This window comes from Micromys minutus, assembly GCF_963924665.1.
Source record: "Micromys minutus genome assembly, chromosome: 8".
NCBI classification, from domain to species: Eukaryota; Metazoa; Chordata; class Mammalia; order Rodentia; family Muridae; genus Micromys; species Micromys minutus.
In genome coordinates, this window is record NC_137977.1 from 19,609,377 (window position 1) to 19,637,232 (window position 27,856).

General features: G+C 37.9%; 1 protein-coding gene across 5 annotated transcripts in view; it reads left to right on the plus strand.

Annotated features, from left to right (window-relative positions):
• Positions 1–27,856, plus strand: part of WDR33 (WD repeat domain 33) — a 94,643-nt gene that overhangs the window by 11,515 nt on the left and 55,272 nt on the right. For 3 of the 5 annotated variants that reach the window (XM_080920019.1, XM_080920021.1, XM_080920023.1), the window contains exons 2-7: positions 11,597–11,823; positions 13,674–13,742; positions 14,302–14,406; positions 18,096–18,191; positions 18,383–18,534; positions 20,175–20,272. In XM_080920019.1, coding sequence (XP_080776145.1) covers positions 11,620–11,823; positions 13,674–13,742; positions 14,302–14,406; positions 18,096–18,191; positions 18,383–18,534; positions 20,175–20,272 — 724 coding nt within the window. In that variant the 5' untranslated portion in view covers positions 11,597–11,619. Of the gene's footprint in view, positions 1–3,683; positions 3,782–11,596; positions 11,824–13,673; positions 13,743–14,301; positions 14,407–18,095; positions 18,192–18,382; positions 18,535–20,174; positions 20,273–27,856 lie in introns of all 5 variants that reach the window. The other 2 variants (XM_080920020.1, XM_080920022.1) reach the window with 2 other exon arrangements.

Here is a 27,856-nt window from a genome sequence, read left to right on the forward strand (position 1 = left end):
TGGTTATCATCATAGAATTTAGCAATAAAAGAAAGTAATAATTAAAACAGAACATCATGGCAAACTCAAAATTTATGAGATACAATTTTTTTTTGCCTGATGTTTGTAAAAATATACTTTAATGATGAAAAACATTTCAGTGGGCGCTATAGTTAAGGTTAGTATTGGAGACTGGTACAAGGCACACAGTGAGTGTGGGTTTGAAGAGGAGAGAGAGGGAGCTGAAAATGATGTTGAACACCTTTTTTTTTTTTTTTTTTTTTTTCTTTTTTGGTTCAGTGGTTTTTAGCTTTTTGAGACAAGGTTGCTCTGTGTAGCTCTCGTCCTGCCTGTCTGTCAGCAGACTAGACATGTACTTCCATTGCCCTGCCAATCTTGAATTCTGATTTTCCTGTTGCTACCTCTTGAGTGCTAAAATTACAGATATATGTATGCCACCAAATTCTGTTTTTGTAGTGCTGGGCATCAAATGTAAAGCTTTAGGCATACTTACAAGCATTTTGCCAACTGAGCTATATCTTTAGCCCCAGAGTCTATATCTTAACTGTGGTCAGTGTGTGAAACTAGGTCTATTAAATATAGAAACGTGTTACATAAAAATATTAATATTTTATTATAAAATTGATTATATGTATATGTGTTCTTGATTATGGGTTTATACCTGTTTGAGTGCTGATACCAGGAATAGGTGTTGGATCCTTTGGAGTTAGGATTCTGGACCTGCTGAAAATTGAATTTCGGTCCTGTGTAAGAGGAGTACATGTTCTTAGCCACTGAGCCATCTCTAAAGCTCTGAAATAAGTTTTTAAAAAATTTATATATGTGTAATATTCAAAATAAATTTGGAGCTCAGTATTAGGGATGCTTGTGTATTAGGGATGTTGTTTGCAAGGACCTGAATTTGATTTCCAGTACTTCAAAAGTAAATTTAAATAAGTAAGTAGATAAAATTTATAGATCATGAGAAAATAGATGGTGTTCACCTTTAATCCCAGCACTCAGGAAGCAGAGGCGAATAGATTTCTGAGTTTAAGACCAGCCTATTCTACCTAGAAAGTTCTAGGCCTTCTAGGGCTACATGTCTTAAAAATCAAACCAACCAACCAAAACTCCCAAAATCATTAAGGTTATTTTAAACATGCAAAGAGCTCACAAAACATAATTTTTAAAAAGGAACTTGATTTTAAAAAGTAGACAAAAAGGTGTGAGTAGAAACATGCTAGAGATGTCAGATAGGCCTGTAGAGAAAGATGCTGAGCACTGGGCATTGTGCTTGTGAACACTTAAAATCTGGAGGCTAAAGCAGAAGATTTGCTATCAATTTGAGGCCAGCCTGGGCTACACTATATTACCAGCCCAGCCAGAGTGACGTGGTGAGACCTTGCCTCAAACACACACACAACAGACAAAACCCTCACACAAAAGCTACACACTTAGCATGATTGCCTTTTTATTGCATTGTTCAGAGGAGCAGGAGTGTTTATGCCATTAAAACAAACAATAAACTTAAAGTAAGAAAATGCAGAGGGCTGGAGAGATGGCTCAGTGGTTAGGAGCACTGCCTGCTCTTCTAGAGTTCTGAGCTCAATCCCCAATAACCACATGGTGATTTACAACTATCTATAATAGATTCTGAGTCCCTCTTCTAGTATGTGGGTTTATATGCAGAGCACTCATATATAAAAAAAATATATAAAGTATATAAGATAAAATTTAAAAAAAAATACAGAATGCTAAGCTGGGCCTGGTACATAACCTTTTACCTAGCACAGGAGGCTTATGAAGGCTGGATCTGAGGTAGAGGACTGGAACAGAGCCAGAGTTTCACAGTGAGACCCTGTCTTCAAAAAACCCAAAAGATACCATGTCTGTTTATCACCACAGCTAACGTAGAGAATACCAAGTCACTGCTCGGCCTGCAAGCTTGATGCCAAGCCATCTATAAGGATGTCTGTTCTGTAGCATGGCATAAGTTGTCAAGATGGTAAACCTGACTGCTATGCTTGGAAATGCAGAGTGAAGTTTGTATAACTAGCGTATTGTTCATGCCATGAACCAAAATATGGGAGTTAGCCCAGGCTGCTGTGCTCATTGTACTAGCTTGCTGCTGGCCCACAGGCTTCCCAATAGAGTTAGCTTGTTAAGGTCTGTGAAAGCCAAGCAAAGGCGATTGAAGATAAATACAACATGGAAAGCATTGATGGTCAGCCCAGTGCCTTTGGCTGCTGTTGAGGTGCATATATTGCTGAAACTAAACTGGCACTAAGGTTTTGGCGGCCTTGTAGGGGAGCTGTGTTGCTGGACTTTGCAACCCAATTTGCCCATATTTAAAAAAATACAATCCAGTTATTATAATTGTAAGCTATATATGCCTAGATTGGGCAGGTCTAACAGTACACTTATTCTCCAACTGTAAGACTCCTTGCTACTTGTGGTTTCTCCTGGTCTCATTGTTTAGGTCCATTGCAACTTCCTCATTGTCTTAGGGCTTCTGTTCCTGCACAAAACGTCATGACCAAGGAGCAAGTTGGGAAGGAAAGGGTTTATTCAGCTTACACTTCCATATCGCTGTTCACCACCAGAGGAAGTCAGGACTGGAACTCAAGCAGGTCAGGAAGCAGGAGCTGATGCAGAGATCATGGAGGGATGTCACTTACTGGCTTGCTTCCCCTGGCTTGCTCAGCCTGCTTTCTTATAGAACTCAGGTCTACCAGCCCAGGGATGGCACCACCCACAATGGTCTGAGCCCTCAGCCATTGATCACTAGTTGAGAAAATGCCTTACAGCTGGATCTCATGGAGGCATTTCCTCAACTGAGGCTCCTTTCTCTGTGATAACTCCAGCTTGTGTCAAGTTGACACAAAACCAGCCAGTACACTTGTCTTCAGTCCTCTCTCCTTCCCCTCTCATCCTCTTCTTTTCTCCCTGCCCCCACTCTCAAACCTCTAGTTTCACCTATCTTCTCCCAATCACAGGCTCTGGCCTTTCTGACTAGTTAAAATGGGGAGAATGTTCACCTGCTCATCTGGGGCAAACCCTGTTAAAGCAGAACTAACATTAGAATACAACAGCTTCAGGAACCCACAACAGAGTTGTGAATGGAAGCTTTTCTGTCCCTTACAATTCTTGATTTTTTCTTTAAAATAATTTGAAAGTGAGTATTAGGGAGAAGTACATTAGAGGTTGGAATATTGCAAATCATATATGTACTACCTGATGGGAGGAAATGAAAGTACTTATAAGAAACAATTTTCTCAGCACCTAAACAACCAATAACTCCCTATGTAAAGATTATTAGAAGAGGAAGGGTGGGGAAGAAAGCTCATGATGGTCTATGCAAAATTCAGTCTATGAGAAAAGAAAAACAAAGACAAAACAAAATGAGCAGTTTAGAAAGATGCAGAATTTTCTCATAATATCTCTTTCTAGAAGAAAACTTGGGTAGCTCAGGTAAACTTCCTCAGAGCTCAGGGACAGGTTACTGAGCACTAAACCAGTTTTTTAAATGAAGATTATTTTTCATATGAAAGAAGGCAGCAAACCTACTGATCAAGCAACAAAAAAAGAGACAGTCATAAGAACCTTGGAGTAGTGAGAGGGGTGCTCTACATGTTTAATGGCTTCATTATTTGTCCTTTATAAGTCAGAATGTATAGATTACTGATTTATTCTTTTTAATACAGGATCTCATTATGTAGACTGGGATGGCCTTGAACCTCACAGCGTTTGGCCTGCCTTGTCCTCCTAAGTGTGTGCGGTTAAAGCATATGCCACATGCAAGGTAAAATCCCTACTTATTAATATGAGAACAAAATGAAGAGAACGAACATGTTGATAATTTCATTACTGGCCATCAGTGTGGCCATCTTCATTTTCATAACAGATTAGGCTTGTTTATATGTCGTTTGGGGTGGTACCTCAGGTTTGATCATCCAACTCAGAACCTAGATGGATAATTTAAAACAGCTGCCGCTACAGTGAATAACTCCCATCCCCCTTCTAAAAAAATCTAGGGACAGTATTTTGAAGGTTTAGGGAAACGAGTGCAATGACACAATACCAGTATATCCAAATGTGTAATTCAAGGTTAGTCTCCTGAGACTACAGGAGGAATCTTGATGCTAGTCTTGAATGCATGTTCCTTTCCTATGTGAAACGGCTCACTTTGCCTCTGGTAATAGTTTCTGTTAGACTTGAGCCCTCACTGCTGGAGTGACAGTGAATGAATGGTTGGTCTTTTTCCCTGTCTCTCCCTCCCTCCTGTTCTTTTTCTTTCTCATGTAGCTGAGGCTGGTCTCAAACTTGTTAGGTAGCCAAATTCCTGATTCCCGTGCTTCTACCTCCTAGGTACTGGGACTATAGGTTTGTGCTTCTCCACTCTTCAAGCATATTTGTTGTTCTTAGTGGTGTCCTAGTTTTGTGTAAAGTCTTCAGAATTTGGAATGTCCCAGAATTTGGAGGGCACCCTGAGTTCAAGGCCAGCCAGTCTTCATGTTGAGACCCTATGTATTTAAAAAAAAAAAAGTTAAGAATAAAAATAAGGGCTGGACAGATGGCTCAGTAGTTAAGAGCACTAACTGCTCTTACTTAGGTCCTGAGTTCAAATCCCAGCAACCACATGGTGACTCACAACCATCTATAAGATCTGATGCTCTCTTCTGGTGTGTCTGGAGACAGCTACAGTTTACTTATATAATAAATAAATAATTTTAAAAAATGAAAAAAAAAGAATAAAGACAAATAGGAATCCTGAACAATTCCCTCCCACCCACCCCCCCAAAAAAAAAAAACCAAAAAACTGTCTTGCTATGTAGATCAGGCTGGGCTGGAATTTACAGAGACCCACTTGCCTTTGCCTCTGCCTCTTGAATGCTGGGATTAAAGGTGTGTGTCAACACTGCTGAGCTGTTTTTTGTTTTTAAGAATATCTATGTGTCTGTCTGTATACACACATATACATGTATGTATATACACACACATGTGTTATGTATATAATATTCTTCCATGTATGCAGTGGTATTCCTGTGGGGTCAGATTGTATTGGATATCCTGAAACGAGTTATGGGTGGTTGCGAACTGTTATATAGGCTCTAGGAGTAGAACCTGGGTCTTCTGAAAGAGCACTGACCATTTACTTTTATTGCTACAACAACTATCTGTTTTCAGCTTCCCCCCATCCCCGCCCCCCCACAGTCTCACTCTAAATAATAAAAACATTTTAAATTTGTTGTAGTTGTTTTTGAAGGGCTTTTCCATGTATATGTGTACCACATGTATGGAAACGTATTCATGTATCTGTGTGCACATGTGGGTAGAGGACAGAAGTTGAGAATTGTATCACTTGGTTTAGTTCTCTATATATCCAGGCATGGCCTCTCATTCAGCCTAGAGCATGTTGATTCATTTAGTCTAAGTGGCCAGTTTCCTCCTGGGACCCCATTTCTACCTTCCATGCACTGGGATTACAGGGGTAGCTACTGTGCTCTCTCGGCATTTACATGGGTACTGGAGGTCCAGGCTCTGATCCTCATACTTGAATGGCAAGCGTTTTACTTACTTAATGATCTTCCAAGCCCCAAACTATTTTTTAGCTACACATTTAAAAGTATAAAACCTTATTTGCTAACATGTTCTGTTTTTTCTTTGATTCTTTGAGATAGGGTTTTCTCTGTGTAGCTTTGGCTGTCCTGGCACTTCTCTATAGACCAGGCTGGTGTTGAACTCAGAGAACTGCCTACCACTGCTGGCATTAAAAGCCTGTGCCACTATACCTGATAACAAACATGTTTTTATTGTGTATGGTTTTTCTTCATTGGAAGCTGCCAAAAAGCTGAGAGCTTATTGTAAACAACCATGAGGTGTTTTCTGCTTCTCTACTTCCTAATGTTGAAGTTTGGAATGTGTGTTTAGGTATTTTTGGGTTATCTTCTATTAGGGAAAACATAACATACATATGTTGAGGGGATACATTCATATATGTGTGTATGCACATGGTGCTTGTGTATGGAGACCAGAGGTTGACTTTAGCTTTCTTTTTTGCTTGCTCTCTGTTCTCTTTGTGTAGCCCTGGGTGTAGATCAGGCTGGTTACAAACTCAGAGAGCCTACCTCTGCCTTCTGAATGCTGGAATTAAAGGTGCATGCCATCATGCCTAGCTTCTTCACTTAATTTTTTGAGACAAAAGTTTCTCACTAAACCTAGATCTCACTCATTTTTTAAGCTTGCTGGCCAATGAGCTCTAGGAACTCACCTCTCTGTGCGTCTTCCAGTGCTGCAGTTATAGACGTATGCCTCTGTGGTTCCTGGGAATTCAAGCTCAGACCCTCAAGACATGGTTTTTCTGTGTTGACCTGACTGTCCTAGATAGAACTTGATCTGTGGTCTCTAACTCAGAGGTCTACCTTCCTCAACCTCCTGAGTGCTGGATGTAAAGGTATGCCCTCACCCCTCTGGCCCACTTCTGGAATTTTATATAGTCAGAATATGTTTGTTATATAAAAATAGAATAGATTAGGTTTTAGGGATCCTGGAAACTGTTCTGTGGAAGTGAATGTTGTATTTAATGAGTCAGAATGATGTGATTTTACCTGAGGTATGTACTATAAAGCAAATTGTGCTCTTTGCTTGACATTACTGATTTATTTTTAGGGGAAAGATGGACTGAATTTAGTTGTTTTGGTAGGTTTTTAATCCTTAACAATTTGGATGTTTAGTTATTATAGATGTAATTTACTATGGCTTTTCACATATAACTAATTTGTCTCTTCCTGACTTCTGTTCCTATTTTTACCTACCTGCCTCTCCCTCATACCCCAGCTCAGTTATGGGGTGTTTAAAGGAAGGAACTTTTAGTTGAATTTTGTCATTCCAGTATTGTATCTGAAGTGACTACTACAGAGAGAACAAAACCTGCTATTAATTTTCAAAAGGTTAAAGCTACTATTTCTTTGCATTTGGTTAATAGTTCTAGTTCCACTGTGAAGCTTGAAGGATAACTTTAAGGACTTTGTGTTCTATGTGGGTCACTGAAATTTGAAAAAAATTTATGTGTCAGGTTTTCTGCTCATAGAGAAAGCTGAAATCTTTTGGCACCTCCTGTTGAAGGAGAGTCAGGAGGTCCAGGACTTTGCTCTCACTCTGCTGCTCTATAATTGCCCAGAGGAGCTACAGCCTGGCGGTTTAAATAATAGAAATTTAGTTCCTCCCAGTTCTCAATGCTGCAACTCAGAAATTTAAGATGAGAGAAGGGTCAGTTTTTGGTTACACCTTTCTGTTTGACTTTCTGTGTTCTCCTATGGCTATTCTTTGTATTGTCTGAGTCCTAATCTAGATTAGAACCCTAAAGCTAAATAGCATTATGTTCTGAGATACTGGGATTTAGGGCTTTGATAAATGAAGTGAGGTAGGCACAGTTTTAACTCAAAACACCGACAAAGAAGCATTATTGAAAGTTTGGCTAAAAGTTTTTCTTTCTCCCTTCTCATTTTGAGAAGGAAAGTCTTATGTAGCCTAGGCTAGTCTTAAATTCTTTATGTTGCAGAAAGATTATCTTCTTGCCTCCACCTTTCAAGTGCTGAGAAAACATGAGTGCACTACTGTGTCCAGCTATTTTTATTTTTGTGATGCTAGGAATTGAAGCCAGAGCACTGCACTGGCCAAGCCATCTCATTCTCTCTTGCCCCTCCCCACTATGTAATGGATTGCCTGACTTGAAGATGAAGCTTGTAAGGCATGTGAAGCTTGTGAAGTGTGCTCATTGCATGATTTTGTAAAGCATATGTTCATGGTGTTGTATGATGAGGTTTGTTTTTTGTTTTAATTTAGTGTTAAACTTTTCAAGTATTTTCATTGATTATGTATATGTGGATGGGCCCTTCTGCTATGTTGTTGGGGATAACTTGTGAGAGTTGGTTCTTGCCTTTACACCATGTAGGTCCTGGGAAATCATCAGGCATGGTGAGCTATCTCTGGGCTTTAGAAGATATAGATAGGTGTCACAAAGAAAGAGAACACCACTCCAGTTAAAGTATCTCACTCAGCAAGGTTAACTTTCCTTCTGATCAGAAGAATGTACTCTTCAGAAAACTGAAAGCGTAAACATTGGAGCAGGAGCTCATCTGAGTGCTATTTGTTTGTTTATTTTTAAAGAGTTACTTATTAGTACACTGCTATCTTCAGACACACCAGAAGAGGGCATCAAATCTCATTACAGATGGCTGTGAGCCACCATGTGGTTGCTGGGAATTGAACTCAGGACCTCTGGAAGAGCAGTCAGTGCTCTTAACTGCTGAGCCATCTCTCCAGCTCTCATTCCTGAACTCTTGTAACCTGGAGTTGAGAGACGTTCTCTGTGTAGCATATTCTAGATTATTTATTTTAAAAAAAGTCATGTGGTCTTTGTGTTTGGTTACTTTAACACATTTTCTATTTATTTATTCATTCATTTATTTATTTTCTAATATTTTTGAGTGCTCTATCTGCATGTCAGAAGAGGACATTAGATTCTACTCTAGAGGGTTGTGAGCCACTATGTGGTTGCTGGGAATTGAACTCAGGACCTCTGAAAGAGCAGCCAAATGCTCTTAACCTCTGAGCCATCTCTCCAGCCTACTTTAATACATTTTCAGCATAATAATACATATTATATTTTATTCCATGGGCATTAGAAAATTTATGGCTATAAAAATAGAACTTTTGCTGGGCAGCGGTGGTTCACACCTTTAATCTCAGCACTTGGGAGGCAGAGGCTGGTGAATCTCTGAATTTAAGACTAGCCTTGTCTACAGAATGAGTTCAAGGGCAGCCAGAACTGCATAGAGAGTTCCTGTCCCAGAAATAGCAAGCTACCTAGCAAGCTAGCTAGATCTAAATCTGCTTTTTCTGTGGTGTTTGGGGCTGTGTACCTCAGTGGCATTACATGTGAGATCCTAGACTAAATCTCCAGTACCACACTCATTTCCCAAACTTAAGAATTTTTTTTTTTGTTTTACTAAATTAAGAATGCTAAATTTATTTTGTGGTGTGTGTGTTTTTATGGATGAATGCATTCATGCCTGTGTGTATGTATGTGTACACATATACATATACACATGTGTGGATATTAGAGGACCTGAAGAAGTTGGGGGTGGGAGATTGGTTCTGCCCTCCTACCGTGTGAGTCCTGAGAATCAAACTCAGGTTGTCAGGCTTGGCAGTAATTACCTTTAATTTACCTTTACTGCTGGGCCATCTTGCCAGCCCAAAATATGCTGTTGGAAACCCCATGCATACCCCTCACCCCTATGGTTTCTTTGTGTATCCCTGGTTGTCCTAGAACTCTCTGTAGAACAGGCTGGCCTTGAACTTGGAAATTTACCATCCTCTGCCTCCCGCAGTACTGATATTAAAGTTGTGAGCAACCAATGCTTAGGCCCAAGACATTCTTTAAGGGGACCTTGGCACACAAGTTTGCATTTGCAGGTAGACAGTGGAGGATTCTGAGTTTGAAACTAGACTGGGTTACATAATGAAACTGTCTTCAGAACAAATCTAGAAAAAACTTAAGGCTTTTAGAAAAGTTGACCTAGCTATCTGGAGTGAAACTTTGAATTTAAATCTTAGATGTAGTCGGATTCATGAGATGTCAGTAAGCAAATTCAGTACCAGCCTTAAGTGCTTTATACAAGGTAGCTCATCCAGAGCTCCTAAAGGGTGGAATGTTTCTTTCTCTTCTTGTTACAAACTAACATGCTGGAACTTGAAGAATTACTTCCTAGAGGAGGAACTGACACAGTAGATGTGTATTTTGTTACCCTATTTATTTTGGTGTTGTGCATCTAGATTTCACATATGATCACCCTTCCTTTGTCACACTGCTTTTACCCTTGCATAGCCAAGACGAGAAAGTAGTACCAAGAGGAGTTTTATCTGAAGAAAAATCATAGGTTTTTCTAGGCTCCTGTAAAAATATCTCGAGACTAACATAAACAAATGTAAGAACAGAAAATAATGGAAATTACAATTTTCCTTTTGAAATAATAGTAACTGTGGTCCCTTTTAGTTCTCCAGTGCTGGAATTACAGTTACTGTACTCAGGTACTAATAGGAAGTTTGAAAGGCTTTACAACTTTTTAAAGGGTAAAAACAAGAGTTTTATGATAAAATGGTATAAAAAATAGTTTTACGATAGTCTTAAAAATAGACTGTAAAACATCTAAATGAAAATTTTATTTGAAAATGAAAATAGTGGTGTTGGAGAGATGGCTGTATAGTTTAGAGAGCATATATTGGTCTTGCAGAGGGTTTCAAGAGGACCAAAATTTGGTTTGTAGCAACCAGGTTAAGTAGCTCACAGTCACATGTAACTTTAATGCTAAGAGTCTTGGCAACTGTATACTTGTATGTGCACATGAATAAAAATAAAAATCTTAGTTCAGCTCCTGTTTTTCCTCTGTCACCTCTTCCACCTTTATTTTTTTGAGACAAGGGCTCATGGTATGTAAGTTTTTGAGAAATGTTAATATTCAGTTGATTCTTGCCTTTTCTTCCCCAGAAGAAACACAAAATAAATATAACCCATAATACCCTAAGCCATTATACATTATACATTGTACTCTCTTTCATTGGGGCAAATATTTACAAGAAATGTTTATTAATACTTTTTTGTAATAAACCCTGTAATGTTTTGGTCTTTTGTTCCTATATTTATTTGGTGGGGTTTAGACTCAGGACCACATGCATCCTAGGTAAGCTTTCTGCTACTGAGCTGCATCTCCAACCTTCATGTTTTGTTTTTGTTTTTGTTTTTTTTTAATAAATAGAGTGAATGTTGGAAATACTGCAAGGAAGAAAACTGTTAATTAAATGTTACTGGGCTTGTAAGGTGACTAGGATAAAGTATCCTGCTGCTTAGACTAGCAATCTGAGTTTGATCCAATGATCTCTCTGCAAATAAATAATAAAAACTTTACAGTTGGGTGGTGGTGACACATGCCTTTAGTCTCAGCACTCTGGAGGCAGAGGCAAGGATCTACCTAGCTAGTTCCAGAACAGCTGGGCTACACAGATAAACCTTGACTCAGAAAACCAAGAAATAAACAAACATTTTTTAAGGATTTATGTATTTTTATGTATATGAGTACACTGTAGGTGACTTCGGACGCACCAGAAGAGGGCACTGGATCGATCTCATTACAATTGGTTGTGAACCACCATGTGGTTGCTGGGAATTGAACTCAGGACCTCTGGAAGAGCAGTCATTGCTCTCAAGCATGGAGACATCTCTCAAGCCCAATAAACAAATATTTTAGAAAGCATTCACTTAAAAATGTTTTTAGATTAGGACTAAAAAGATTAGTTAAGAGCATTGGCTGCTCCTTCTAGACAGATGATCCCAGTTTAATTTTCAACATGCACATGGCAGCTCACTCCTGTCTGTAACTCCAGTTCCAGGGATCTGATGCCCTCTTACGGCCTCTTCAGAATATACATGTAGGCAAAACCACCTACACACATTTTGAAAAAGTCTGAAAATGTTTTCAGGTTAAAAATTAAGTTTTTAGCCATAGTTGTCAAGTCATGTGATATGTGTACTGAAATACTTCATCTTCTATTCTAGTGACTTAGTAGGGAAACATCACCATGGCTACAGAAATTGGCTCTCCTCCACGATTTTTCCATATGCCGAGGTTTCAGCACCAGGCTCCCCGACAATTATTTTATAAGCGACCTGATTTTGCACAGCAGCAAGCAATGCAGCAGCTCACCTTTGATGGAAAACGAATGAGAAAAGCTGTAAACCGAAAAACCATAGACTACAATCCCTCTGTAATTAAGTATTTGGAGGTAAGTACAGTAAAAGTATATCCAGTGGCCAAAGTGGTTTTTTTTTTTTAAAGCTATTTATTTTATATATATGAATGCTCTATTTGCACACCTTCATGCCAGAAGAGGGCATCAGATCACATTACAGATGGTTGTGAACTACCATGTGGTTGCTGAGAATTAAACTCTAGAAGATCAGCCAGTGCTGAGCCTCACTGCTGAGCTCTAGCCCCAGCCAAAGTGCTTTTTAAAAAATAAATTAATAAAGAGTAACAAGTATTACTCATATTTCTTGAATTAGTGAGATAGATTAGCATTTCAGATGATGAATTCATTAGCTATCTTCTGAAAATGGCTCAGTATATGTGAAATAATAAGTTATCAACATAGCAGTGTTTTGAGACCCTTGCACTGAGGACATGCCATGTCCTCTTCTGAGTTCTCAGAAAGGTATTGTATTGGAGGAGGCACTCTGTATTTACTTGAAGATCAAGTACCTGCGACAGCCCCGTGGAGTGTATTGGAGTGAAAGGCTCTCAGCTCTGCTTCTCTACATTTGAGTTCCTTATGTCCTTAGTCAAAGGCCTGTTGCACATTGACCTAACCAATATATTACAGGTACATGGTAAAAAATGTCAGATGTAAGGACGCATTTAGACTTTAGTTTTTTTTTTTTTTAGACAGGATCTTATGTAGTACAGGCTGGCTTTGAATTCCTGAATCTTTTCCTCCACCCTCTAAGTACTGAGATTAAGGTGTGTGATGTCATACTGGTTAATTTAGTGTTTGTTGGAATTTCATTTGGGAAACTAGAATATAAAGCTAGAATTTGAAAAGAATAAAGAATCCAAAAGCAAAATGCAAGAATTGTTCTGTGCTAATGGTTTTGGCAGAAATATGGTTGTCAATCTATCCTCACCTCCCTCTTAACTTACTTATTTTTATTTTATGTGTATTACTGTTTGCCTGTATGTCTACTGTGTGTATTATGTCCTCTTAAACTGGAATTAACAAGCTTTGAGCTACTGGTGCCGAAGTCTTTTAGGGGAGCTGACTGTGCCTTTTAACTACTGAGGTATCTCTCTAGCATGTGCCCCATCCTCCACTCCCCCAATTCCATTTATTAGGGTATGTGAGTGAAAATGTGTTAGGGATCAGAACTAGAAGATGGTGGCACATGCCTTTGATCCCAGCACTCAGGAGGCAGAGAGTCAGGTGGGTCTCTGAGTTCGAGGCCAGCCTGGTCTACAGAGTAAGTTCTAGGACAGCTAGGGCTACATAGAGAAGCTATCTCAAAAAATCAAAAGAAAAAGGAACAAAAAAACAAACAAAAAAGGAAAGAAAATAGTCAGACCTGTTGGGTACTCCTTTAATCCTAGTACTCAGGAAGTACAAGTTTGTTTCTCTCTTTGAATTCCAAGCTGCCATGGCCTATGCAAGGAGCTGTAGGCTAGAAAGAGCTATACATCGAGATCATGTCTAAGGAAAGAAAGAAAAATAAAAATCATGATAGGCACAAATCCTATTTTCTTCTTTTTAAATACACATTACATTTAGGGGCTTGGGAGGTGGCTCAGAATTTCCATGTGTATTTAAGAACACAGGCTGCTCTTCAAGAGGACCTGGGTTTGATTCTCAGTATGTACGTGGTGGCCCATAGCCATCTGTAATTCCAATTTTAGAGTATCTGGTGCTCTTTTGATCTCTGTAGGTGCCAAGCATGCATGTGTTACTTGGTATCTACATGCATATGGGTGAAGGCAAATATTTGCACACATTAATAAAAACATACACATTAGATCTCATTAATAATTAAATTTTACATGATTGTTGCAAGACCATATACTCATAAGTTAATTTGTTTTTAACAGAATAGGATATGGCAAAGAGATCAGAGAGATATGCGGGCAATTCAGCCGGATGCAGGTTATTATAATGATGTAAGTATAAATTCTACCATACTAGCTTACAACCTCCTTGTTTGGTGATGGAATCCTTAAACAATGGAAATTCTGGTTCAAGGTTGTTTCTTATATTTTTATAAATAACATATTTTCAGAAGGGTAATGGAGTATGTCTGTATTTACTTTGATTTAACTTTGTCTCAGCCTCAGTATTTCTTTAAATTTAATGATGAATAAACTTTGGGGGCAGAAAGCAATATTCAAACATTAAACAGTCTCAAGTCTTTTAATAGAAAGTTTAATTTTAAGTTTGGGTTTTTACAAGCATACTTTGCTGTATTGACTTTGATAAACAATTTAGGAAATATGATACTTAAATAGACACTGAAAGTAACTTCCAGATTAATGCTAATAGGTGTTTAACTTTGCATCTAAATTCTCTTTTAATAATGTAGAATACTTTTAATCTCCTAATGGTTTGGGAAATTTTCCTGAAGTTTTCTTTAGAAGTTGAAATAGTTATCTCTTAGTTATCTCTTCATGTACCTTGTTTCTTTCCTTTGTGTTTACCCAGTGCTCTTTTTTTTTTTTCAAGCTGGTCCCACCTATAGGAATGTTGAATAATCCTATGAATGCAGTAACAACAAAATTTGTTAGAACATCAACAAATAAAGTGAAGTGTCCAGTGTTTGTAGTGAGGGTAAGTATTCAGTTAGATATTTATTTGAAAAATTAATCGTTGCTTTTACAAATGTATTTGACAAGGTTGGACAAGGTGGCATAGGCCTTTAATCTCAGAAGCAGGAGGGTCTCTATGAGTTCAAGGCCAGCCTAGTCTATACAGTTCCAGGACAACCATGACTACATAGAGAGACCCTGACTGAAAAACAAAACAAAAAAATATTTGATGAAACAAAAATTAAACATTATATTAGTTGGTTTACTACTAATAATTTTCCTTTTGTACCCATTCTTTTATTCATTTTTTTTCACTACTGTTAGGATAATGTGCTCTGAATGGCTTTTATCATGTTGTAATTTCCATAGAATTCTGGAATATATAGGTTCATACTGCTGAGGGTCTTAGTATTACTCTTGAATAGAGATGCCTTTGATGGTGTTGGAAAAGCAGCATCCCAAGGTGAATGAAAAGCTGTCAGGTGTTGCTAGGAAATGATGATTTAGGAGCCCTGAAAAACTATCTACTCAACAGCTCTGTGAATGTGCCCAAGAGTTCCTTTGGAATTTATAACCAGGAACCATATTCACATTGTTCAATATTTTAGAGGGATTTTACATGTTCTTTTCCATATTCAACAGATTCAATTCATTTTCTGTTGATGATAGTGTAATCATTTTATTTCATTTCCTTTCTCTGTGTAGCCTTGGCTGTCTTGGAACTCACTCTATAGATCAGGCTGGCCTTGTTCGTACTCAAGGATCCAGCACATACCTCTACCTTCTGAATGCTGGGATTAAAGGCAAGCACCTCCAGTGTCCGATCACTTGATCTTTTTTTTAGTCTTGAAAAGTAAGAGCCTGATAGTGGTGGCACACACTTTTAATCCCAGCACTTGGTAAGCAGAGGAAGGTGGATTTTTGAGTTTGAGACAAGTTGGAGGTCAGCCTGCTCTACATAGTGAAATGCAGGCCAACCAGGCTAAGACCCTCTTTCCAAAAAGTAGAGGGTATTTTTATTTCTATGTAAATCTACTGCCGTGTTTGTGGAGGTTATTGTATCTGGATTTACTGGCAGTTTTAGGCTACCATTTTAGTGCTAGGAATAAGATCTAGACTTTCTGCAGGAACATCTAGTGCTGTTAATTGTGGAGCAATCTCCAGCTGTGAGATTTCATCTTAAATTATGTGCATGTCTTTGTGTATGCTAGTGCAGGTACCTTTGGAGGCACTCCCAGAAAAGGGCAACCAGTCTCCTAGAGCTGAAGTACAGGTTTTGAGGTGCCTTACATGGATTCTGGCAATTGAACTCAGGCCTTTTGTAAGATCAGTATATTCTCTCCCCTTGTTTTTTTTTTTTTTCTCCTGAACTTAATTATTACTGCATTCATGGGTGTGGGCTCTCCCTCAGGATTTATCATGTTGTGTATGTGGAGGTCTTCTTTTTACCTTTATGTGGTTTCCAGGGTTGTGCTCAGGTTGTACGGATTCTCAGGAGCTGGAGACCAACAGGTGGTTGAGATTTCTCTGATTTGTTAGAACCCAGACTGGTCCTCTGGAAGAACAGCAAGTACTCTGAACTGCTCCGTTAGTCTCCAGCCCTTTGGTGTCCTTCTCTAATACAGAAAACCTTTTGAAATGAAGCCTGAGTATTCTGTATCTTTATTTTTTCTCCTTATTACTAGGGATAGAACCCAGGGCCTTGAATATGCTTCGGATTACATTTTTAGTGCCCCCACCCTTAAGGAAAAAAAACTATAATAAATTTCATTCAGGTAATCTTGATCTCACTTTGTATTGTAGCTAGGCTGCCCTAGAACTCTTGGTCCCCCTCATCTTTCTGTGCGGTGGATAAGTATTGTCCTGTGGAGATAGAGTATAAGATCTTGGTAAATTTTTGTGTATATTAGAGACACAGTCTACTGAAACGAATTAAGAAATAAAGCTTGTGGATTCTGTATTTACAGTTATATGACCGAAGAATTAATAGGGGTGGGATCATAGCAAATAACAAAATCTATTAAGAGTACTGTATTCAGAATAATCAAAATTATGACTTATTGATAAAGCAATAGAGTCAAATTATCACAGGTACTTGTCATTTTTCAAATAACCTTAACTTTATATACTTTCTTTACGCACACTGATTTTTGAGTTATGTTTTTGTTTTTACTCAGGGCATTAGAATTGTTCTGATGTTTTGTGTATTTATATCCTTTATGGAAATGAGTGAAGCTGAACAAATGAAAACATGAATTGTGCACACACAGGCACATATGTTGTTTTCTAGGCAAACCTAATATCACATTGTAGGCAGTGTCTGATGTTTTTAATGCTCTTAATATGTAATTGTTTTGTTTTGCTTGTTGAATGAGGGTATTTTTATTTCATTTTTAAGACAGATTCTCATTATGTTGTCCTACCTGGCTTGAACTTGCTTTGTAGACCATGTTGGCCTGAACTCACAAAGGTCTTCCTGCCTTTGCCACTCAAGTGTTGGGGATTAATGGTGTGTGCCTCATGCCTGTCTGTCTACCTCTTTAGCCACCTATTTTATTCATTCATTCATTTGGCTCTTTTTGAGACAGGGTCTCTCTGTGGCTCTGGACGTCTAGAACTCATTCTGTAGTCCAGGGTGACCTGGAACTGAAGAGACCCACCTGCCTCTGCCTCTGCAGCGGCATATAGCGAAGGATGGTTTTAAACTTGTGTGTGCCTCTGTCACAGGCCTGACTATATTCTTTGACATGAAATCTTTTTTTAAAAGATTTATTTATTTTATGTATGTGAGTACACTGTTGCTGTCCTCAGACACACCAGAAGAGGGCATCGGATCCCATTACAGATGGTTGTGAGCCAACATATTGTTGTTGGGAATTGAACTCAGGACCTCTGGAAGAACAGGCAGTCCTCTTAACTGCTGAACCACCTCTCAAGCCCTGAGATGAAGTCTTAAGGTGTACCTGAGGATGGCTTCAAACTGGTGATCCTTGCACATAATGAGGCTTGCAAGTGCTTTAATTATATGTACACATCACACTGTCTGTCTGTATTTGGTAAATAGCAGTTCATTTTTTATTCAGTCACTAGTGTCTCGTTTTTATTGGTCTACTGTATAGCTTAGAAAAAAGTGAAATCTTTACGTATTATGATTTAACTTGCTTCTTAAGTACATGGGTATATTCTCTTTCACTCACTATATATATATGTGTGTGTGTGTGTGTATAAAATACATAATATACATATATATTTAATTATTTAGATTTAGCTAATCAGTGCTAATGCTTTCTTTGCACTGTATGATGCAAGTTCTTTTATGACAATGTACTTACAAAGGTATTAACTATAAAATTCAGTGTTGTCTACTTTATGTTGATTATTTAATATTTTATGAAAATAGACTTTGGAGAGGCTGGAGAGATACTTAGCAGTTAAGAATACCTGCTGCTCTTCCAGAGAATTTGACTTTAATTCCTAGCACCTATATCGTGCAGTTGACAACTGCCTGTAACTGCAGTTCAAGAGGATGTGATACCTTCTCACCTCCATGGGTACTGGACACCATGTTTTACACACACACACACACACACACACACACACACACACACACACACACACAGTAAAAACAGGTAAATAAACCTTTGAAATATTTCTTAAGTTAGTGAAGTTGCAAGTGCTTATGTGTGACCCATCTTCTTTTTCCTCCTCCAGTGGACCCCAGAAGGAAGACGGTTGGTCACTGGAGCTTCTAGTGGGGAGTTTACCTTGTGGAATGGGCTTACTTTCAACTTTGAAACCATATTGCAGGTAACAGTAACCATCAAATGCTAGCTGATCTAAGAACTTGAGACTCAAGCACAGTCAATTTAATGAAACTGGGCAGTGTTGTTAAACTTAACAATTAGACGGCTTACCGTTCTGGATTAATGTAGGTTTCTGTTAGCCTCTGTCATATATTCTCTTAAAGCAAAACTTAAAAATGTTTTCTGTTTTTACAGGCTCATGATAGCCCTGTGAGGGCCATGACTTGGTCACATAATGACATGTGGATGTTGACAGCAGATCATGGAGGATATGTGAAATATTGGCAATCCAACATGAACAACGTCAAGATGTTCCAGGCACATAAGGAGGCGATTAGAGAGGCCAGGTTTATACACAATATACCATTTTCTGTAGTCCCTATTGTCATGGTTAAATTACTCTCTAAGTGTATTCTGGGTGCAGAGATGCATGGGCTCTCTCAGATTCTGGGACACTTTCTGCACCTAATGAACACAATATTTCTCTTTGTTTTCACACATTCACCATTTTGCTGGCACCTTTCTGAAGTAGTTTTGTCCTGGTATCAGCCTTTGCAATATGTTAGAGATGTATTGTCTGCCACATTTTGCACTGGTTTTTTCTTTTCATTTATGGCTAATAATGTGTATACGTTATTCCTTTTTATTATCTACTGTGTAAGACAAGAATATTCCAAATAAAGAATTCAGTCTTTAATTATACAACTGAATAAAATCTAAAGCCTGCAGAAATGACCTTCAGAATCCACACAAAATTCAAGGAAAAAAAAGAGGCTTAAGTGAAGACCTGGTTGGCTTGGTTCTGCCACGACTTCAAAAAGAAAGTATAGGACTAAAAACCTCACAGATAACTCTCTGGACGTGGCAAACATTAACGGATTAATGAATGGGTTCTTCATGCTTTGCAGCTGTAAGCAGACCTTTGTCAAAGAAGACTCTAGGACTTTTCTTCTGATTCACTGTTGATAACATGCAAATGTATGAGTGGAGTTAAAACGTTTCCAGTGAGTTGTATGTTTATGGAACAGTGAGAAATGTGTAGTAAACCTGGGGCAAGAGTTTCACAAACAAGCCTGAAGAATTGCTGCAGCCTCAGAATAAAGCTAAGCAGCATTCTTTTAAGGTTGTGCCATCTATATGTGGGAGGAGGTTGACTTTAGAAACACTTTTGGCAGTCACTTGTCTCTACTTTCAGAATCCACAGGACTTGTTGCATATACATGTTTCTGCTTTCTAGACTTGGCTTCAGTGTCGTGCTCTTATTTATTTATTTATTTTCACTGTTAGTCATTCAAATAAGTTCAGGGGAGTTCATACAATTCATTGAGAATCTTGGATCTTTTTTCACAGCCAGGAAGAAAACTGGCTTTCTCTTGTATAGCAGAGTCATTGGTTTTAAGCAGAAGTCTGAGTATATATTATAAAAGTTTTCATCCAAAGGTGCAACATTCCTGGGATTGCTTTACACCTGGAAGAAGGAATGAGGTTATCACAAGCATTGTGTATGAAGAAGTTGAGCAATCAGTCTTACTACCCTGCTTAAAAGTGTTTCAGCCTATCATTTTTAAAGTTTAAGTGTCTGAGGCAGAAACTGATGCTCATGTTTTGAGCAATATTCCTATGTGGCTTAAATGATTATACGAAGGAATATTGTTAAGAATAGAACACATTTAGTTTCACTGCTAAGGCAGCTCCCCATGTTTTATTGATATAGGAAATATACCAAAAGGAGCACAGGTAACGTTAGGACTAGTAATGTACTGAGTAGGTCTCTGAATATTGATGGAAAATGGAAAAAAAAAAATTGAAGCCTTTGGATGAGACGCATATCTTAGCTGACTACATTCTCTTTAAAGGCCTCTTCACTGGATACTTCCTTCTCCTGTTTATAATGCAGCACAGTGTTTTTATTTTTCCCTGTCTGAGAAGCATGGATGATCTGTTAAATGCTGACTTCTTTCCCCTGCTGTGTGTCTTCACGTAACAGTTTCTCACCCACGGATAATAAATTTGCTACATGCTCTGATGACGGCACTGTTAGAATCTGGGATTTTCTTCGTTGCCATGAGGAAAGAATTCTCCGAGGTATGTGTGCTAACAGTACTGATTGAAATATTTAAATAGGGAAGGCATTTGTGGTTAAGTCATCACACTACACAATATTGGCTTGTATCTCCATTAAAGTATTTTTTATACATTTACCATCTCTGTCAAGAAAGCACAGCTCTTCTCTAGCTTGCACGCATTCTGTAGGTTTTTACTAATATTATCATTGAGTTCTTTGAGCTATAAATTAAATATAGACTCTCCCTCTTCCTTGTCTCTTATCTTCCTGTGCCCTTTAGGGAAAACTCTTTCTTGACCTTTACATTTCAAACTAATAGATCGCTCCCATGGTCATGCCAGCCTTCATACAGGTAACAAATCAACAGACAAAATAGAGGTAGTGATGGCTATACTTCTTGATACTATTTACCTCCTTTTGAGAAAGGTTCTCATTGTGAGGCTTAAGCTGGCCTGGAACTTGCTATATAGCCTACGTTAGCCTGGAACTTAGGTCCTTATCTCAGACTTGCAACTCTGAGAGTACAGTTGTCCTTCATTGCAACTGGCTTCTTACCTGGAATTGGTAGAAGATCACACCCTTTATGCGACTTGTGAATGTTTGGGAATTTGCTGTATTTTATATATTTTTAGTGCAAACATTATAGTAAAACCATTTGTACTTCTAAGTAAGTCCTCTCAGTTTGTTAGTCACTATGAATGTAGTATTTTCAAGCATTTAGTTTAAATCTGTGATAGTTTACAAACTGTAGTTTTTGCCCCTTGGCTTTGATTCCAGAATGCCTCAGAAATAACATCATGTGAAAGGGAAATTTAGGATAGGAGAATGGGCACCAGAAATAACAGTTGTCGAGACATTACGATTCAGAGGTTTCCCTTCATGTTGAAGAGTCTTCAGTTAGTTGTCTTGGTGTAATTATAAATTTCTTACCACTGGTAAGATATTTAACATACAAGATGTGGTAGTACACACCCTTTATTCTAGAAGAGGCAGGCAGTCTCTGTGAGTTCCATGCTAGTCTGGTCTATATAGTTCCAGGCCAGCCGGCACTTTAATGAAACTCTGTCTCAGAATAAAGCAGACAAACAGAAGTAAACTTAAAAAATTTTAAAAACACATTTCAAGCCAGTATCATTGATTGTGTTTTCACATTAGCTTGGATCCTCCATACAGTTGCTTATCACTGTAGCTAGTGTAGGGATCTTGTTGGTGCTTGTCAGATTGAGTGAGAGGACATATGCATTGTGCAGGTCATGATACTATGCAACCTCACTGAGGTAGAGTCCTTGAAAACTTAGTCTGAGTTATATTATGGATGAGTACCATATATGACCCAGAAGATGTAAATGACACATTCAAAATAAAATAGGTCCAACACCATAACTAGAATCTTACCCACCTGATGTATACGCTGGTAGTACACATTTCTCACTATTTTTAGAAATCTTTGATGTTAAACAGACATAGTTTAATGTTTCCTAGGCTTTAAAAAATCCTTAGGCTAAAGAAATTTTTTATTTAAAATAATCCTGAGGAATTAAAGTGATTAACTTTACAGTATCCTGATTCTGATAACAGAAGTCTCATATATAAGACCTTCTAACAGTTTATATTAAAAGAAAATTTTTTGTATGTTAATATTTCATCCTATGTACCAATGAAGAGCTATTAATTTTTTCATAATGAAAATATCTCTAAATATGCCTAGTAAACTACTCTGAAATTAAGTGCTAAAACTATCAGTTGATATTTTTATATTTAAGTTAAGATAGACTTTTATTACTAACTTCCGTCTAGGTGAATTTAGAGAAAATGCATAATCTTAAAAAGGTAATACAGACTGAAGTATATTAATACCATCTATTAATTAAATGAGTATTTTTTTTCTCTTCATGAGAACTGTCCATTTTAAGCTTTATATGGGTGTTTCAAATATACACAAAAGTATGCTGGATGCCCATGTACTTATAGATACATGCCTTGTAAAGACATTTTTTACCACATTATGGTACCTCAGTGATTATATGAGGCAAATGTGAACATATTCAACTAAATTAATTGAATAACCTAAACAGTTTTGAGACCAAGTTTCACATAACCTGATATTTTAGATTGCAGTTATTATTTTCTGTTAATCAGTTTTATAAATTCTGTGAAACTAAGAGCGTTTCTTTGTACTTGATGGTTGGAAGTCAGATTATAGTCATCTTCAAGAGAACGTAAAATTGTTCGGCAGAAATTAGGACCATAGAGAACATTGGATCCTTAAGTCAGATTGGGACAGGATGAGTGTTCCATCTTCTGAACTGTAAGCGGCCGTGTATTAAGGGTAGTGATCATAATCTACCCGTCTGGCAGGCAAGCAGGCACACTCTTTTCTCTTGGATGTGTCAGGCACTTTCAGAGGTAAAAATATTTGGAAAATCAAGAAAACAGTAGTTGAGGGAAGGCGATGATCACATAGTCTTTGACTTTATCATACACTTAATCTTTTCTCCATCGTTCATAAAAATCAGACCTTTACTCTGAGTTTTAGTGATAAAGTATTTAGTTTTTAGAACATTTTCCGCCTGTGTTAGTAATCTGCTTCTCTATAACTTGTTCTTCCATTTGGGACATGGAACAAACAACAAATCAAACATGCCTGGAATCTCAGCACTTAATATGGAGGACACTCAAAACCAACCCAAAAACCTGTACTCTGTTCAGTCTGACAGCAAATTAAATACTTAAAAATAACCATCGTGTTTTTCTCCAAGTTTTTCAGTTTTAAGCACACAGTATTTTTCTCCAGAAGCCACAATAGCAAACCTTTCGGTGCAGAATTTACAGTTGCTCTTTTTAGTGTCATTGTTGAGATTGTTCTTAACTCTTTATGTAAAAGAAGTTATACAGAGAAGCATAGTTAATCTTTACAATGGACATAGAGTAACTGGGAGGTTTGCTGTGCAAAGGGTTTGGGTGATTGATTCATAAGTTTATGAAACTGAATATAGCACTGAATTGGGAGCATCTTGAAAACGTCCCTCATTACCAGAGTTTATACACATTTGTTCTTTTTCTCTAGTAAAAAGTGCTTAAGCAACTTGCTTAGGCAACATTTTTACAAACTTTTATCATCTTAAAAGTGGAGAGCAGTTAATAATACTTGTTAGAAAATACTTGACATAGAAGAGGGAAGACATTCCAGATGAAAATATTCAGCCAATAAGAATGTAAAAATAAAGTTTAATGAGAAGCATTATATTGACTTATAAAAAAAATCTACTCCAGAAGGTCATTGTTCTTGAGGTCCTGCTTACCTTCTTGATTATATCAGTAATCGCTGGCACACTGTTCAGGAATGGTTGGTACAAGCACTTCATTTCGCCTTCTCAGCAACCTTTTGGGATAAGAACTGATTGATGGTCACTACAAAGTTAAATAGACCTGCCAGAACTCCTACATGTAGAAGTCCATACACATTACAAGTAGGGCCAGGATTCTAAGGCAGGCTGTTCGGCTTGAGTTTATTTTATTGCTTTGTTTATCTTACTTTAGCCCAAGGCACATGCTAGGCAAGTACCCATCCACTGAGCTGTATCCCTAACTTTTTTTATTTTAAAATGTCATGGGCTATGGTGATAGAATTATGAAGTAAAAATTTGATAGGGGAGAAGGTGCAATATGAACAGAGGGAACTCCACTTTATTTTAATATTTTTCTAAAAATTGTCTATATGTGTTACATTTTCTTTTTAATGTACAACATCCTAAACTACACAAACATTAAGTTACAGTGAACTGTTGAAACCACAAATGATATTTGCTAGGTTGTATAAATGTACAGGAAGGAAGCTGCAGTAGGTTCAAGAGGTCGGTATGTGCTTGGTTAGCATGCACTGTGTTCCTGGTTTATTCCCCACTGTCATATGAGTTAGGTAGTACGTCCTGTGATCTTGGCTCTGGAGAGGTGGAGGTAGTGGAATCACAAGTTCAGGCTCATTCTTTGCCAAGTAGCTTTTGAGACCAGCCTGGGCAACATACGACTCTATCTAAAAGCAAATCAAAACCAAGCTGTTTTAGTAAATTTCATTTTGCTTTGCTTTTAGACAGGGTCTTACTATGTAGTCCAGTCTAGTCTTGTATTCACTGTGTACCTCACGGTGTTCTTCTTACCTTATCCTCTTAGGTGCTGGTTCTTTCTTCACTAGCACTTAGGGAGGGAAAATGAACCTACACATTTACTCAGCTTAAGGAAAAGAACAGCATTCATACTTTTGATAAGTTTCTATGTATAGTTTTTGATTGCTTTCAACTATGGTTTTTACAAAATAAAGCCTCCAACTACAAAGATTTTTTAGTTTGATAGCAGATTTTTAAATTGTGTAAAAGACGTATTTACAGTCCGAGAGTTCAGGAAAAAATGCAATTCTCATTGTGAATAATTTACTTGTTATGTAGCTAAAACATTTTTATAGCATCGTACAAAAATGATCTCATTTGATAAAAACAAAAATCCACAAACACTGTCATATTTATAATATAGTCTGTACCAGTGTCTTGGTTACTTTTTTATTGCTATGAGAAAAAACCTTGAAGAAGGCAACTTACAGAAGAAAGTTGGAGAGGGGTTTACAGTTTCAGAGAGTTAGAACACAGGGTTCATCTTCAGGGGAAGTGTGGCAGCGGCAGGCAGGCATGGCACTGGAAGAGCTTACGTTTTGAGATGTAAACATGAGGTGAGAAAGCTAGTGGGGACAGTTTAGGTCTTCTGAACCATCAAAGCCTATGCCTAGTGACTCGCCTCTCTAATGCAGCCATGCCTTCTAATCCTTTCCAAGCAGTTCCACAAATGGTGAACCTAATAATAGTCAAACATGAGCCTATGTTTGATCACATTCGATCACCACAACATTCTATTCCCTGGCTTGTCATATCCTAGTGAAAATGCGTTTAGTTCAAAAGCAGTGAGTGGCAGGTATCTTTAACCCCAGTGTTTGGGAGGTAAAGCAGACTCATCTCTGAGATAAAGGCTATTCTGGTTTACAAAGTGAGTTACAGGACAGCCAGAGCTTTTCTTTCTTTTTTTTGTTTTTGTTTTTGTTTTTGTTTTTGTTTTGCTTTGTTTTGTTTTGCGACTCTCAAAAACAGTCTTCTTGTTTAAAAGTCTAAAATCTCTTAGATTCAAGGCAGGTCTTTTTCACTTTCAGTAAAATCAAAAGACAGATTACATACTTTCAGCATGCAGTGACATTGAAGGAGAAAGAGGGAGATATACTACACTGAGCAAGACCGAATGAACCCAGCAGGACAAACTCTAGCTCAGTCCTTTTATGTTTGCTGACTACAACACAATTCTCTCCCTGCCTCATGCTTGTGAATCAAGATGTAGGCTCTCAGCAACTGTTTGAGTATTATGTCTGCTTGCCTGCTGCCATATTTCCTGTCACAATGGTTACGGACTGACTTATCCTCTAAACTGCAAGTCCCCAGAAAGTGCTTTGTTAAGTTGCAGTTATCATGGTCTCTTAGCACAGTGGTAGAGAAGTAACTAAGACACCAGAATAACCCCCCCCCCCCAAAAAAAAAGGGACTAAGAATATAGCAAAATGGTAGATGACTTTGCATCCATGGTTGTGATTCTCCCAGTACCAACACAAAAGAGAGGAGCCATTCTTGCACATAGTTTTGCCTGTAAGGACCTGTTTGTCCCCTCGAATCCTCCCCCCCCCCCCTTGAGATAGGCTTCAATATGTGGTCTTGAACTCTTAAGAGATCTGCCTGCTAGGATCCTAATCTCATTTTTTAAGTAAGTGTCTCACTGTGTAGCCCTGTCCTGGAGCTTGCTTTGTAGACAAGGCTGGCCTCTGCCTCCTGCAGACTGGAATTAAAGGCATGTGCTACCAAGTCAACCCATGATCCCAATTTTTTTACAGCAGTAAGTTAATATTATTGATTTAAGCAGTCAACCTTTATTTCATCTTTTTGTTTTTTTAAGACAGTTTCTCTTTGTAGCCCTGGTTGTCCTTGAGATTGCTCTATAGACCAGGCTGTCCTTGAATTTACAGATCCACCTGCTTTTTTCAACAGCTGGGATTAAAGGCATGTAACACCATTGCCTGACTCTGTCTTCTTGTATTTTACAAATATGATGCTATAAAAAATCAGTCTTTTTACTGTAGGGAACAAAGCAAACAATTATGTTATATTCAGTGTTTAGATTTTCCTTCTTTCTATTCATCTTATAAAAACTTCATTTAGTGCTAGGAAATGAACCCAGGCATTTGGACGTGTTAAGCTAGTGTTCTAACCTGAGCTATAAATCTCAATCATACTCAGTTTTGGGTGATGCTTTAAAAACCTGTCTTTGTAATATCTAAAAATGTGATTATTTTAGTTATAAAGATGAAGTTATTAATTTAAAAATACATGTGTTTGCCTGCCTGTATGTCTATGCACCACATGTGTGCCTATAGTCCGCGTTAGTAAGAAAAGGGTATTGGATTTTCTGAAAGTCGAATTAAAGATGGTTGAGCAGCCATATGAATGATAGGGAAAGCCTGAGTACTTTGCCAAGGAAGTAGAAGATCAGCAAGTGCTTCTAACACCTGTTATCTCTCTGGGCCCAAGAATTCTACATAAAAGAAGAAATGGTGGTTTCTAGGTCTTTTTACACATGGCTTTAAAAAATAGCCTGATTAAGCCACATGCACTATTAAATCTCTTGAGGCTTATTTGTCAGGCCCAACTTACTTATTTTTCCCCTTTGGATATATTAAAACCTTTTAATGATTTATTTTTAAATCATGTTTATATGTATGTTGGTATGTGCATGTGCAATGGATGCCATGTGTTGAGACTCAGTGTAACTTGAGTTGTGGGTGGTGGTGAGCTGCCCAGCATGTGTGCTATGAATTGAACTCAGATCCTCTGGAAGAGCAACAAGTAATCTCACTTGCTAACCTGTTTCTCTGGGTCTTGATTGTTAACACTTACTATTGGTGTCATTTAGAGAACTTTCCCCTCTTTGTTTGTTTATTAAAAAATTTGGAGAAACCCTCTATCCAGATTGGAAATATTAAAAGTGGAAATTTTCAGGTCTGGGGAGATTACTTACTCACTGGTAAGATCACTTGTTCGTCTTTCAGAAGACTGAGGCTTCATTCCGAGTGCCTACATGTTTCACAAGTGTTTGTAACTTCATTTCCAGGGCATCTCATGCCTTCTTCTGGCCTCTGTGGGTACTAAGCACCTATGTGTTACATAGAAATACCTGCAGGCAAATACACATAAAGATAAATAGTAATTTAATTAGATTTTTTTTTCCTTTTTATTTTTTGGTTGTTGTTGTTTGTTTGCTTGCTTGCTTGCTTGGTTTTTTTTTGTTTTTTTTTTTTTTTTTTTTTGTTTGTTTGTTTTTTGTTTTCCTGAGTCTCACTGCGTAGCTTTGCTTATCCTGGATCTCTGTGTAGATCGGGTTGGCCTCAACTCAGAAAACTTCCTCCTGCCTCTGCTTCTCCAGTGCTGGAATTAAAGACTTGCACCACTATGCCTAGCTGAATAACTTAATTTTAAAAGTGGAGATTTCAAGTATTTCTACATATTGAAGCAGTTAGAAAACAA